Genomic DNA, 14,327 nt, shown 5'->3' with positions numbered 1-14,327 from the left:
GGTTTTGGCAAAGGCGGAAACCACGCCAGATGCTGATATTCTGACCCCTACATATTTGCTGTAACACTCCTACTGCTGTGAAAAGTGTGATCATAAGCCCATTATATGGGTCATGATCAAAGGGGGGGAAAATTGATATAAAATTATTCTGCTTAACTGCCAGGGGGCACATTTGTCACGTACACATGGAAGATATACAGCAAAACTATAGTTATGTCTTAACTCAGGAAGTTCCTTCGAGAGGAAATGTAGCCAAACTCCAAACCTGGAGACAATGGACCTCTCTGTGCCTGCGTCCTGTAGATAGCTAACCACTTAGTTTGCAAAATAAGCAAGGAGGAGGGGGCAAATAAATGAACAATAAGGGGTCATAAGAGGGGCAGATACATGTAGCTTGCTAATTATGTATGGCAAATTTTGGCCAATCATAGAGCGATAGATTATCATGAGCAACTGCATATAATGCTTTGGTGTAAGTGTTTTCTTTGTTCTTGCTGACTTATGAGCTCGAACCCAATTGCAATTGAAATAAACGGATCGCCCCTCCCGGGGCTCCTTGCTTGGCTAGCTGTGTCCGTCTCTCCTTATTCCTCAGCTGGAATGGATAGAAATTTCTATGACAGTTTCAAGATAAAGAGATTACACTACAGTACTTGTATGAGGTGAATTGAAAAATACTATATTTTTTGCTTCTCATTTTACAGTGCAAATATTTGTAATAAAAATAATATAAAATGAGCACTGTACACTTTGTATTCTGTGTTGTAATTTATATCAATATATTTGAAAAAGTAGAAAAACATCCAAATATATTTAATAAATTTCAATTGGTATTCTATTAACAGTACGATTAAAACTGATTTATTGTGATTAATTTTTTAAATCACAATTAATTTTTTTGAGTTAATCGCGTGAGTTAACTGCGATTGACAGATGTAGTATAAAGTATTCAAGGCAAGCCTCAGTCACTGGAAACTTTTGCTAGCTGTATGTTATGCATTAACTTACTGGACTGTTCAGTTTCAACTGTACAATAATTCTTTTCCTTCAAGCAAACATGGCAAACCAATGGAGAGGGAAATGACCACTTTTAAATGGCAGTGCCTTGTTCTCTCCACATGCAAAAAGACTATAGAGAACACATGAAAAGTTATAATATGCTGCAGCAGCCAGAAGTGTGACCACTTGAGTAGCAGATTTTTCTTTCTTACCTTTTGACGTGGTTGGTTAGGAGCTGAAACTATCACAGTATTACAGATTGCCAGAGCAAGAAAGAAGTCGGTAATATATACTGTCTCTAAGGATGGCTGTCTGTCAGTTTCTTCTGATTGTGCATATGAATGACAGGTAATTTGATTAAATTTCTCCATGAGGTTTGCATCTGGAACAACATCAGTTTCCTGTTGAATAAAATAGATATCCTCTTACCATATAGTTCCAAAAGGTCTGATGTGGTGCCTGGTACAAGACAGTTTCAGTGTTGCAAGACTTTACAATGAATAAAGTTCTCTTAGACGTACCTATAAATATAATAATCACTTCCCAAAATCCTACTGGCAGCTGCTGCAGGGAAGTTAATCTAAAACTGAAAAAGTAAAACCTACTACAGTTTATAACATGAAGAGATTAGAGAAGTTTGGGCAACTAACAAAGGCTCCATCCTGCTAGATTCGGAGCACTTCTGGGAGAGAGGAGAGCACACCCGGATATATGCAGCATCTCACAGGTGTGGTCAACACTTTGCAGGAGCAGGTCCTTAATCACAGATAGGTTTCAGTGCATGATAATTCAAAGGACCATAGGAACTGACATACTGGATCAGACACACAGTCCATCTAGACCAGTATCCAGTCTCCAACAATGGTTGGCACCAGATGCTTCTGAGGAAGATACAAGAACCTCTTCAATAGGCAGACTATAATCTGCTCCTCCTGGAAGTCTTATACTAATCCCTTGTATATTCTAATATTTCGTTGGCTTTTTTGACCACAGCAGCACATTGAGTAGAGGTCTTTATTAAGTTGGCCACTGATACCCGGGTCTTATTCCTGCATGAGCATTGTTAATTTTGAACCCTAAAGACAGATTTCCACTTCCCCACCACCCTAATTTCATGAGGGCACACCCTTAAATTGTCCCCCCCATCCCTTTGCATACCAGAACTCTTTTGTTACCAGCCCTCCTTATGCATCTGGAACTTGGATATTTCTCACAGGGGATGATCTTCACTCTAATTCAGAGGGGCCAGCACCAGGCAGGGCCATCACCATCCTTCCCCTCACCGTGGCTGGAGCCGGGACTGTGTACCCCTGCCCCGCAGCCAGCACTAGAGCCGGGTCTGTGAGTCCCCCTGTGGGGATCAGCTTGTTAGACTCCTCCCCACCCCCACTCCCGGGACTCCAGTTGTCATTTCTCCCTGCTACCTAACCCTGCCCCTCGCCCCCCCACCGTTATTTTTAGTAAAGTCACAGACAGGTCATGGGCTCCCGTGAACTGTTTGGTGCCTGTGACCTGTCCGTGACTTTTATTAAAAATAACCATGACAGAATCTTAGCCTTACTCATGAACACTTCAGCAGAAATTACATAAAATTGAGCCATCACCTATTTAATGTTACTTTAAGTCTCATTTATAAAGGACATACACAGTGCATGCAGCATTTTTGCTCCCAACGACCTGGCTGAAATACTGCTTACCCACACTAGATATCACCTATTTTTAAAAACCCTCTCAAAGCAACATGGCAAATGCTGATTAAATTTGGTTTATTCATTTCAGCTGGTGCACTTGTGGAGTTATGCCAGCAAGATTCAATGCAGATGCACTGGTGATCTGAATTATTTAGTAGCACTTGCATTATCTTATACAAACATTAAGAACACTTTTCAAGTGCTTTTATGCACTGCCATGCATAACACACTGTGCATATCAAATATAGGTCATCAAACAAACAACTGCTTTATAGGCAAGCCCTTTGATCTATCTATCTCAGGTCTGGTCTACACTATGAGTTTAGGTCGACTTTAGCAGCATTAAATCGAATTAAGCCTGGACACGTCCACACGACGAAGCCCTTTTTTTCCCCAACTTAAAGGGCCCTTTAAACCGGTTTCTTTATTCCACCTCCGACGAGGGGATTAGCACTAAAAATCACCTTTGCGGGTCAGATTTGGGGTAGTATGGATGGAATTCGACGTCATTGGCCTCCGGGAGCTATCCCACAGTGCTTCATTGTGACCGTTCTGGACAGCACTCTCAACTCAGATGCACTGACCACGTAGACATGAAAAGCCCCGCGAACTTTTGAATTTCATTTCCTGTTGCTCAGTGTGGAGAGCACAGGTGACCATGCAGAGCTCATCAGCACAGGTAACCATGATGGAGTCCCAAGATCGCAAAAGAGCTCCATCATGGACCGAATGGGAGGTATGGGATCTGCTCGCCATATGGGGAGATGAATCAGTGCTAGCTGAACTCCGTAGCAGTAAACGAAATGGCAAAATATTAGAAAAGGTCTCAAAGGCCATGAAGGACAAAGGCCATAAGAGGGACGCACAGCAGTGCCGCGTGAAAATTAAGGCGCTAAGGCAAGCCTACCACAAAGCCAGAGAGGCAAACGGAAGGTCTGGGGCAGAGCCGCAAACATGCCGCTTCTACGAGGAGCTGCATGCGATGCTAGGGGGTGCAGCCACCACTACCCCAACCATGTGCTTTGACTCCATCAGTGGAGAAATACGCAACAGGGAAGCGGGTTCGGGGTACGAGGAAGATGATGATGAAGACAATGAAGATAGCGCACAGCAAGGAAGCGGAGAAACTGGTTTCCCCAACAGCCAGGATATGTTTATCACCCTGGACCTGGAACCAGTAACCCCCGAACTCACCTAAGGCGTGCTCCCAGACCCTGAAGGCACACAAGGGACCTCTGGTGAGTGTACCTTTGTAAATATTACACATGGTTTAAAAGCAAGTGTGTTTAATGATTAATGATTAATTTGCCCTGGCAATCACGGCCAGTACAGCTACTGGAAAAGTCTCTTAACATGTATGGGGATGGAGCGGAAATCCTCCAGGGACATCTCCAGAAAGCTCTCCTTCATGTACTCCCAAAGCCTTTGCAAAAGGTTTCTGGGGAGGGCTGCCTTATCCCGTCCGCCATGGTAGGACACTTTACCACGCCAGGCCAGTAGCACATAGTCTGGAATCATTGCATAACAAAGCATGGCAGCGTATGGTCCCGGCGTTTGCTGGCATGCAGACAACATCCATTCCTTATCTCTCTTTGTTATCCTCAGGAGAGTGATATCATTCACGGTCACCTGGTTGAAATGGGATGATTTTATTAAGGGGACATTCAGAGGTGCCCATTCCTGCTCGGCTGAACGTGAATGTTCCCCGCTGTTAGCCACGCGGTGGGGGGGAGGGGTGAAGTGATCATCCCAGAGAATTGGGAGGAGGGGGGGGTAGTTGGGTTTGTGCTGCATGTTAACCCAGAAACCGCAGCCCCTCCTTTTACATTGCAAACCCATTTTAAATGGCCAACCCAATGGGTGCTTGCTATAGGAAATGAGGGCGCTACTGTTTGAAACCATTCCCAAATGTTAAGAAGGTTAAAAAAGCCAAAAGACTGTGGCTTACCATGGCTGCCTGCAAGCCGAAATCTGTTGCCTGGCACTGCGTGAGTGATCTCTCACACCAAACCGGCAGGCCCTCAATATAAGAGGAAAAATGTGACCTGGTAATGAAAGCACATGTGCTGTGTAATGTGAACAGCAAAATTTAACATGAAAGAGTGTACCCATAGTTCTCTAAAATGTGTCTTTTTAACTACCACCTCTCCCTTCTCCTCCACCAGCTGCAAATGTTTCTCCTTCGCAAAGGCTAGTGAAGATTAGAAGGAGAAAACGACGGACTCGGGATGATATGTTCTCGGAGCTCCGGATGTCCTCCCATGCTGACAGAGCACAGCAGAATGCATGGAAGCAGACAATGTCAGAGTGCAGAAAAGCACAATATGAATGAGAGGAGAGGTGGCGGGCTGAATCGCGGGCTGAAGAGAGCTAGTGGCGGGCTGAAGAGGATAGGTGGCGTCAGCTTGGTGACAGAAGGCAAGAGTCGATGCTCCGGCTGCTGGAGAATCAAACTGATATGCTCCAGCGTATGGCTGAGCTGCAGGAAAAGCAGCAGCAGAGACCGCCACTACAGCCCCTGTGTAACCAACAGCCCTCCTCCCCAAGTTCCATAGCCTCCTCACCCAGACGCCCAAGAACGCGGTGGGGGGGCCTCTGGCCACCAAGTCACTCCACCCCAGATGATTGCCTGAGCATCGGAAGGCTGGCCTTCAATAAGAGTTAAAGTTTTAAACTGCAGTGTGTCCTTTTCCTTCCCTCCTCCCCCACCCATCCTGGGCTACCTTGGCAATTATCCCCCTAGTTGTGTGATGAATTAATAAAGAATGCATGAATGTGAAGTAACAATGACTTTATTGCCTCTGCAAGCGGTGCTTGAGGGGGGGAAGGGAGGGCGGGGTGGTTAGTTTACAGGGAAGTAGAGTGAACCGAGGGGGCGGAGGGTTCATCAAGGAGAAACAAACAGAAGTTTCACACCATAGCCTGGCCAATCACAAAACTCGTTTTCAAAGCTTCTCTGATGCGCACTGCGCCCTGCTGTGTTCTTCTAACCGCCCTGGTGTCTGGCTGCGCGTAATCAGCGGCCAGGCAATTTGCCTCAACCTCCCACCCCGCCATAAATGTCTCCCCCTTACTCTCACAGATATTGTGGAGCGCACAGCAAGCAGCAATAACAATGGGGATATTGGTTTCGCTGAGGTCTATCCGAGTCAGTAAGCTGCGCCAGCACGCTTTTAAACGTCCAAATGCACATTCCACCACCATTCGGCACTTGCTCAGCCTATAGTTGAACAGGTCCTGACTATCGTCCAGGCTGCCTGTGGACGGCTTCATGAGCCATGGCATTAAGGGGTAGGCTGGGTCCCCAAGGATAACGATAGGCATTTCAACATCCCCAATGGTTATTTTCTGGTCCAGGAAGAAAGTCCCTTCCTCCAGCTTTCGAAACAGACCAGAGTGCCTGAAGATGCGAGCATCACGTACCTTTCCCGGCCATCCCACGTTGATGTTGGTGAAACGTCCCTTGTGATCCACCAGGGCTTGCAGCACCATTGAAAAGTACTCCTTGCGGTTTACGTACTCGGTGGCTTGGTGCTCCGGTGACAAGATAGGGATATGGGTTCCGTCTATCGCCCCACCACAGTTTGGGAATCCCATTGCAGCAAAGCCATCCACTATGGCCTGCACGTTTCCCCAGAGTCACTCTCCTTGATATCAGCAGGTCATTGATTGCCCTGGCAACTTGGATCACAGCAACCCCCACAGTAGATTTGCCCACTCCAAATTGATTCCCGACTGACCGGTAGCTGTTTGGCGTTGCAAGCTTCCACAGGGCTATCGCCACTCGCTTCTCCACTGTGAGGGCTGCTCTCATCCTGGTATTCTGGCACTTCAGGGCAGGGGAAAGCAGGTCACAAAGTTCCATGAAAGTGCCCCTACGCATGCGAAAGTTTCGCAGCCACTGGGAATCGTCCCACACTGCAACACGATGCGGTCCCACCAGTCTGTGCTTGTTTCCCGGGCCCAGAATTGGCGTTCCACGGCATGAACCTGCTCCAGTAACATCATGATTTGCACACTGCTGGGGCCCATATTTTGTGAGAGGTCTATGTCCATGTCAATTTCCTCATCACTCTCGTTGCCGCGCTGCAATCGCCGCCTCTCCTGGTCCTGGTTTTGCTTTGGCATGTTCTGGCTCCGCATATACTCCAGGACAATGCGTGTGGTGTTCATAGTGCTCAAAACTGCCGCGGTGATCTGAGCAGGCTCCATGATCCCAGTTCTATGGCGTCTGGGCTGAAAAAAGGCATGAAACTAGTGTCTGACGGAGGGCGGGAGGGTGGGGCGAGTGACGACATGACGTACAGGTACAGGGAATTAAAATCAACAAAAGTGGCTGTGCATCAGGGAGAAACACAAACAACTGTCACACAGAATGCCCCCCCCCCCCAAAGATTGAACTCAAAACCCTGGGTTTAGCATGTTGTTGATTTCACAGAGGGAGGGGGAAGCAAATGAATACAGAACGAATCTGGTCCATCTGTTTTTACATCTTAAGCTGGCAGCAGATGGTGCAGCATGACTGATAGCCATCTTCTGGGTGCTTGGCAGAAAATGCTGTATTACGACTGCTAGCCATCATCGTCAAGACGGTTCAATAGGACTGCCGGGTCTCCAGGAGACAAAATGAAGAATCAGATGCCCAGAGTGGAAAGTTTGGTTCAGTATTTCTTAGAGGAATCTGCTGAAGAAGTTTCCCGGGTGCCTCTGATTGAACTCACTGAGGAATATGACGATGACGGACATCAACCGTAATACACCATCCACTGCCAAAAGGCAATTAGCTGCTGCTGTGTAGCAATGCAGTACCACGTCTGCTGGCACCCAGATGACATGGTGACGGTGAGCTGAGCTAGTTCCATGCTTGCCGTGGTATGCTGTCTGCACAGGTAACCCAGGTAAAAAGGCACAAATCGATTGTCTGCCGTTGCTCTGACGGAGGGGGAGGGGCCTGACGACATGTACCTAGAACCCCCCACGACACTGTTTTTGCATCATCAGGTATTGGGATCTCAACCCAGAATTCCAATGGGAGGCGGAGACTGCGGGAACTGTGGGATAGCTACCCACAGTGCAACGCTCCGGAAGTCGATGCTAGCCTCAGTACTGTGGACGCGGTCCGCCAACTTAATGCACTTAGAGCATTTTATGTGGGGACACACACAATCGACTGTATAAAACAGTTATCTATAAAACCGGCTTCTATAAATTCGACCTAATTTCGTAGTGTAGACATACCCTCAGATATTTATCTGGCACCCATCACTGTAGCATCTGAGCAACTCACAATTTCTAATGCATTTATCGAAGGGATTTTCAAACTTTTTGTATTGGTGACCCCTTTTCACACAGCAAACCTTTGACTGTGACCCCCACTTACAAATTTAAAATAGGGTTAATTTAATTTAATGGGGGTTCAGGCTGTCAGCCCCATGGAACTGACAGCTTGCGACCCCTTCCATGTAACCACCTTGTGACACTGTGAGGGGTCATGACCCCCAGTTTGAGAACCCCTGTTTATCCTCACACCACCTCGGTGAGGTACAGAAGTGCTATTAGCCCCATTTTACAGGTAGGGAACTGAGGCACAGAGAAGCTATACAACTCGTCCAAAGTCATACTGGCAGGCTGTAGAAGAGCAGAAAATTGACTGTTGCCCTAACCATTGGACTATCCTTCTCCTCTAGCTTTATGTGAATAGTTTAGAAAGGAATGACCATGAATGAACACCTCATGCTCCCAATTCGGTTCTGGCCTCGCTTTAAAAGCTGCAAATCCACATTTTATTTTTGCCATCATTTAAAAACATATCAATTACAAATTGCAGCTGTGGAGAAGCACTTTTTTGCCTCTTTTTGAAAGAAAACAGAAAGGATTTCAGATAAGACAAATGACCTATTCAATTTTAAAGAAAAAAAAATCAGATGTCTTCATGGAGTTATTTCGGATATTTAAGACCAAAAGACATCAAGCTATACTTACAATGGGGCTGCTGAAAGCTACATGTCTTGAGTGTGGAATGTTACTGACTCCATCTTTCCCTCCTAAGGCAGAACAGCTTCCAGCCAGCTGATTCAAAGACTTGGAATTCAAAGGCCGACTCACTGTCCTGCAGCTGTGCACCTTCTGCTTTGGCATGTGGCTCAACGAGCCACACAGAGCATCTGTTAAATCTTCATCGTCTGAATCAGCCCCTTGATAGGATTCCAGCCTCTTGGCTAATGGGGGGCAGAGGGGGAGGGGAGAGAAGGAGGGGAAAAAAAAAATCACATTTCAGCGACCAAGAAGAATCCCTCATTTGTCCAATATTATAAACTCAAATCATCAGCTGGAAGCCTGGAATATGAACTTTAAAACAGGAAAATTTTGTACATGTATGTAAAAATAGATTAAAATATATGTAATCAAAAGCAAAACCAAAACACCCAACAGACTGATCACATGGACACTGGTTTGGCAGCACAGGTATCACTTTTAATAAGGGCTCTGAATTCTGCCTGAAGTTTATTTGTTTGAGAAAAGAACTTTGATTTATCAACTTTTACAACTGAAAAGCCAGTCTCATCTTTACCTGGCAGTAAAACCTGAATAATTCACGTCAAGTGTGGGGGAGGTCCTGTTCCCACCCTCAGACATAAATAAAATCCTCTTCCCCCAGTTTAGGAGAACTTAGTCTCTATTTGCTGGATTTGGCATTTTGATGATTCCAAGCTCCTCCTATGGGGCACCACTGATCATGGAGACAACCTGGAAAGGAGGGTTCGGGCTATTATCTCCTTTGCCTCAATATGAATAGAGAAAAAAAAATGTATTTTTTAAAAATAAGATCACATATCACAGAGCGGCTCTAAGTTAAAAATTCAAACTGTGGACAACAATAGCCTCTATTAGGGAAAGAACCAAACAAGGGAAGGAGACAGCCTAGGTGATTGATGATGGTAAAATATTGGAGGAAAGGATTCAGACTGCAGGAACCTATGGAGCTGGGGAAGAGGGAAAAGTAAAGATATGAGGAAGGAACTGAGTAATACTCAAAATCGCTGCCCTCATGTTGTATGTATTCGAGAAATTAATCTGAATCATGTAAAGGTGGCTTGCAATCTGCAGGAGATCAGACTAGATAATAATGATGGTCCCTTCTGATCTTAAAGTCTTCCAAATTTGTGCATATGTGAAAGGTGAGGGAAGCACCTGTATTATTGTATCTGCTCCATACACTACTCAAAAATTTATTCAGAAATTATTTTTCAAAATTGATTTCTAATCAAGTGTGTTTCCATGAGGTTGATCAGTTTATCAACCTGATCACTAGGTGGTGTATCTAGTTTGCATAATGAACTGTTACATTAATCACAACAATAGTAAACACTATATTGTGAATACCACTAGTTTTACTAAGCATGCATTACCATGTTCTCACTTTGGTTCAATCCTCTTTGATCGAGTGCAGAACATTGGCCAGGCTTACTGATTAAATGGCAGATTTCTGCAGTGACCAGTATTATCTTATAGTACCTGCACAAAAAGATTGAAATACCGTATATACTCGTTCATAAGCCTGATTTTTGTAATAAAAAAGGGAAGCACCAGAGAAGGGGGTTGGATTATGAAAGGGTATAGAGAGGGAGAGGTGGGACACAGCCCCTCCCCCCAACAGAGGGAGCAAGGAGAGGCAGCACAGCCAGAAGGGAAGAGGCGGGGCCAGAGTCTCTCCGCTTCTGGTCATGCTGCTCTCCCCCCAGCCTCCAAAGCAGCTGCAGCTCCGGGGCTGGCATGCTGCAGCCGTGCCTCTCGGCCCCACTCCCCAGAGCAGGCTGTGGCCGCACCACCCAGCCCACCGGAGCACACTGCGGCCACACTGCCCAGCCTGCCGGAGCAGCTCCAGCCAGGCCAGACACATCCTCTCCTGGCCCTCCCGAGATAAGGTGGGAAGGGATGGGAGGCGGAGAGCGTGGGGGTCCCAGGCAAGGGGTGGCGTCATGTGGGGGGTGGTCACAAGGGTTACTCCCCTGACTCCCAGCTTCTCTCCTGCCAAAAAATTTCCCCACCAGTTGCTGTCCTGGACTGTCAGGGTAAGCAGCTGGCGCCCCAGGACTCTTTGTTTACTTAGGTTTACCTCTGTGCCTGCGGATCCTCGAGGTAAACAAACCATCTTGGCTCATCCTGTGTGACAAAGTTCCTCCTCTATCTTGGTGGGTCCTGTGCTTATTGGTGGATTTTCTGGCCTTAGAGATTCACCATGTGGGTTGGGGAACAGCCCAGAGACCTTCCCCTCTGGGAGAACCCACAGTCCAGGTCAATTGAGAGGTTTGGGGGGAACCCGGGCCCGCCCTCTACTCCGGGTTCCGGCCCAGGGCCCTGTGGACTGCAGCTGTCTATAGTGCCTCCTGTAACAGCTCTCTCCACCACTGCATATTTTTGGTCCCTTGGAAGGAGTTTCCAACTGAGATATAGAATTGGGTGTTCCTCCTCCCCAACCATCTGTGATAGAACGGCCCCCAAACCCTACTTCCGATGCATCCGTCTGCAGGATAAACTCCTTGGTGAAATCAGGGGCTATCAGTACGGGGTTATTGCAGAGGGCAGTCCATAGGTCTGTGAATGCTTCCTCTGCTGCGTCAGACCATCTCACCAGATCAGGTCCACGGGCTTTCACTAGGTCTGTCGGGGGCTTGCCCTTGTGGCAAAGTGGGGGATAAATCGTCGGTAATACCTCACCACGCCTAGGAACACCCGGACTTGTTTCTTGCGCTTGGTCGGGGCCAATTTTGGATGGCCTCTAACTTGTTCACTTGGGGTTTTACCAGACCTTTTCCCACAACATAGCCAAGATATTTGGCCTCTGTAAACCCTATAGCACACTTGGCAAGGTTTGCTGTAAGGCCAGCTTGCCTGAAGGTATCGAGGACTGCCTCCACCTTCTCCAGGTGGGTTTCCCAGTCTGGGGTATGAATGACCACATCGTCCAAGTAGGCAGCAGTATAACTGTTATGCGGGCGTAATAGCTTGTCCATGAGGCGCTGGAAGGTAGCTGGGGCCCCATGTAGTCCAAATGGGAGGACAGTATATTGGAAAAGACCCTCTGGTGTACATATGTGGGGTTAGACCCCCACAAGGTGGATTAGGGAGCATGGATCTGCCTAGTTCCCCAGGTTACACTGCATAGGCTCCTCAACATTGGGACACTGTGCAGCTATGTGTCCCCACTCCCCGCAGGCATAACATCTGTATGGAGCCCTAGGCGTTCCCCGGGCTCTTGGTTTGGGCAGTCTAACATCACGATCCTCTTCTCCCTCAGTGCTCTGACTCTTTGTGGCCTCTAATGGGCCTTCAGCCTCTTTTTTTCCACCTGGGCCCTCCTGGTGGCCCAGTCACCCGAACTTTAGGGCTTGGTGCTGCTAGTTTAACCCAGGGTGCCTCTTCCTTAACTGGTCGGGTCAGCTCCCTCGCTGTCCTTCGCCTCTCTACCAGGGCGACAACCTCATCATAAGTGGAGGTTCGTTCTGGCTTACCCAGGCACGAAGATCTGGTGGTAGTCCCCTCATGGATCAGTCAATGACCAGAACCGCTAGTATCTCTTCCGGACTCCGGGACTCTGTTTGTAACCACTTTCGTGCGAGATGGATGAGGTCATACAATTGGGACCGCGGGGTTTGTCTTCCTGGTACCTCCAACCGTGATACTGCTGGGCCCACACTGCTGTCGTTACCCCAGATCTGGCCAGGATCTCTGCTTTCAGCTGGGGGTAGTCTGCCGCAGCTTCTTCAGACAGATCATGGTAGGCCTTCTGGGCCTCCCCACACAGGAATGGGGCAAGGATGCCAGACCACTGATCTCGAGGCCAGGCCTCCCGGAGGGCTGTCCTCTCAAAGGCCAGAAGGTATGCCTCTACATCATCCTCCCGTGTCATTGTCTGCAGCCAATGGCTGGCCCGTATGAGCTGCGTCCCATCATGGCTACGATTCAGCTCTGTAAGGGACTTTACCTGGTTTACCAGTTCCCACAATATAGCTCGGTCTTGAGCAGCCTGGTCCATCAGCAGGCGATTAGTCTCTTGCTGCAGCCGCACTGCCTCCTGTTGGGCGGCTGCCTGGACATGGGTAGCCTCCTGCTGGGCTGCCGTAGCTTGTATCAGTGCCCACACTAAGTCATCCATTGTGGTGAAAAAAAAATAAACCATCCCCTTTTTTTTGTTTTGTTTTGTTTAAATCACCCTCCTTCCGCCGTGCTGTGTGCCCCAAGATCCCACCCCTGACACCAGAGTGACAAAGTTCCTCCTCTATCTTGGTGGGTCCTGCGCTTATTGGCGGATTTTCTGGCCTCAGAGATTCACCATGTGGGTTGGGGAACAGCCCAGAGACCTTCCCCTCTGGGAGAACCCACAGTCCAAGTCAATTGGGAGGTTTGGGGGGAACCCAGGCCCGCCCTCTACTCCGGGTTCCAGCCCAGGGCCCTGTAGACTGCAGCTGTCTATAGTGCCTCCTGTAATAGCTGCATGACAGCTACAACTCCCTGGGCTACTTCCCCATGGCCTCCTCCAAACACCTTCCTTATTCTCACCACATGACCTTCCTCCTGGTGTCTGATATCGCTTGTGCTCCTCAGTCCTCCAGCAGCACACCCTCTCAGCTCCTTGCGCCTCTTGCTCCCAGCTCCTCACACTCCCACCACAAACTGAAGTGAGCTCCTTTTTAAAACCCAGGTGCCCTGATTAGCCTGCCTTAATTGATTCTAGCAGCTTCTTCTTAATTGGATCCAGGTGTCCTAATTAGCCTGCCTGCCTCAACTGGTTCTAGCAGGTTCCTGATTACTCTAGTGCAGCCCCTTCTCTGGTCACTCAGGGAACAGAAAACTATTCATCCAGTGACCAGTATATTTGCCCTCTACCAGACTCCTGTACCCCACTGGTCTGGGTCTGTCACACCTGAGGCCCGGGAGCCAAAGTTTGCTGACCCCTGAATTATAGGGTCGGCTTATGAACCGGTTATAAAAATTTTTTCATTTTTACTTATCCATCTGAGGGGGGGGGGGAGGAAATCGGCTTATAAACAAATCGGCTTATGACTGAGTATATACAGTACATTATATTCCTGTATTTTTGATTTAACTTAGCCAGTCAGCTAAATTAACCAATGATCAAATCAAGTGAAGAGTCTGTGATGTTGTATATAACTTCCTCCTATGTCTACAGTTGCATCCTATATTGTTTGTTTATGCATTTTTAAAAATACAAAGCCACAAATAAAATAACACTTGACTCCCAGAGGGAAATTAATAGTCTAATGAGAGCTAGATACAGAATACCACTCATATATAGGACAAAGTGTTCATAACATAGTACACAGGTTTCTAAAACTTAATAATATTTCCACCTATTTGTGATATGCCAGTTTACAGGCATTGTAACAAAGCATGCTAGAATAGAAGTGCAGGTCTTTGCTAGTTGAATGGCAGTTCATCAAATTACTACCTATCTGCTAGGCTTGCAGATGAATTTGCTTGTGCACTAATATTAGTGAAGCACTAAGGTCTTGACTGAGCAAAATACATAAGTATGTAGCTAAATTTAAGCATACAATTTCAATGGGACTACTCGTGCTTTTAAATACCCACATGCTGAATTGAGGCCTAAAACAA

At 47.3% G+C, this 14,327-nt stretch overlaps 1 protein-coding gene across 3 annotated transcripts in view; it reads right to left on the bottom strand.

Moving 5' to 3' along the window:
• ATP10D (ATPase phospholipid transporting 10D (putative)) overlaps positions 1-14,327 on the bottom strand; it is a 95,767-nt gene that overhangs the window by 32,338 nt on the left and 49,102 nt on the right. For all 3 annotated transcript variants that reach the window (XM_054029064.1, XM_054029065.1, XM_054029066.1), the window contains exons 10-11: positions 8,673-8,908; positions 1,212-1,400 (exon numbers count right to left, since the gene is read on the bottom strand). In XM_054029064.1, the coding sequence (XP_053885039.1) occupies positions 1,212-1,400; positions 8,673-8,908 (425 nt within the window). The remainder of the gene's footprint in view (positions 1-1,211; positions 1,401-8,672; positions 8,909-14,327) is intronic.

This window comes from Malaclemys terrapin, chromosome 5 (genome assembly GCF_027887155.1).
Source record: "Malaclemys terrapin pileata isolate rMalTer1 chromosome 5, rMalTer1.hap1, whole genome shotgun sequence".
NCBI classification, from domain to species: domain Eukaryota; kingdom Metazoa; phylum Chordata; order Testudines; family Emydidae; genus Malaclemys; species Malaclemys terrapin.
The sequence above is the reverse complement of the archived record's forward strand: the minus strand, read 5'-3'. Positions and strand labels throughout refer to the sequence as shown.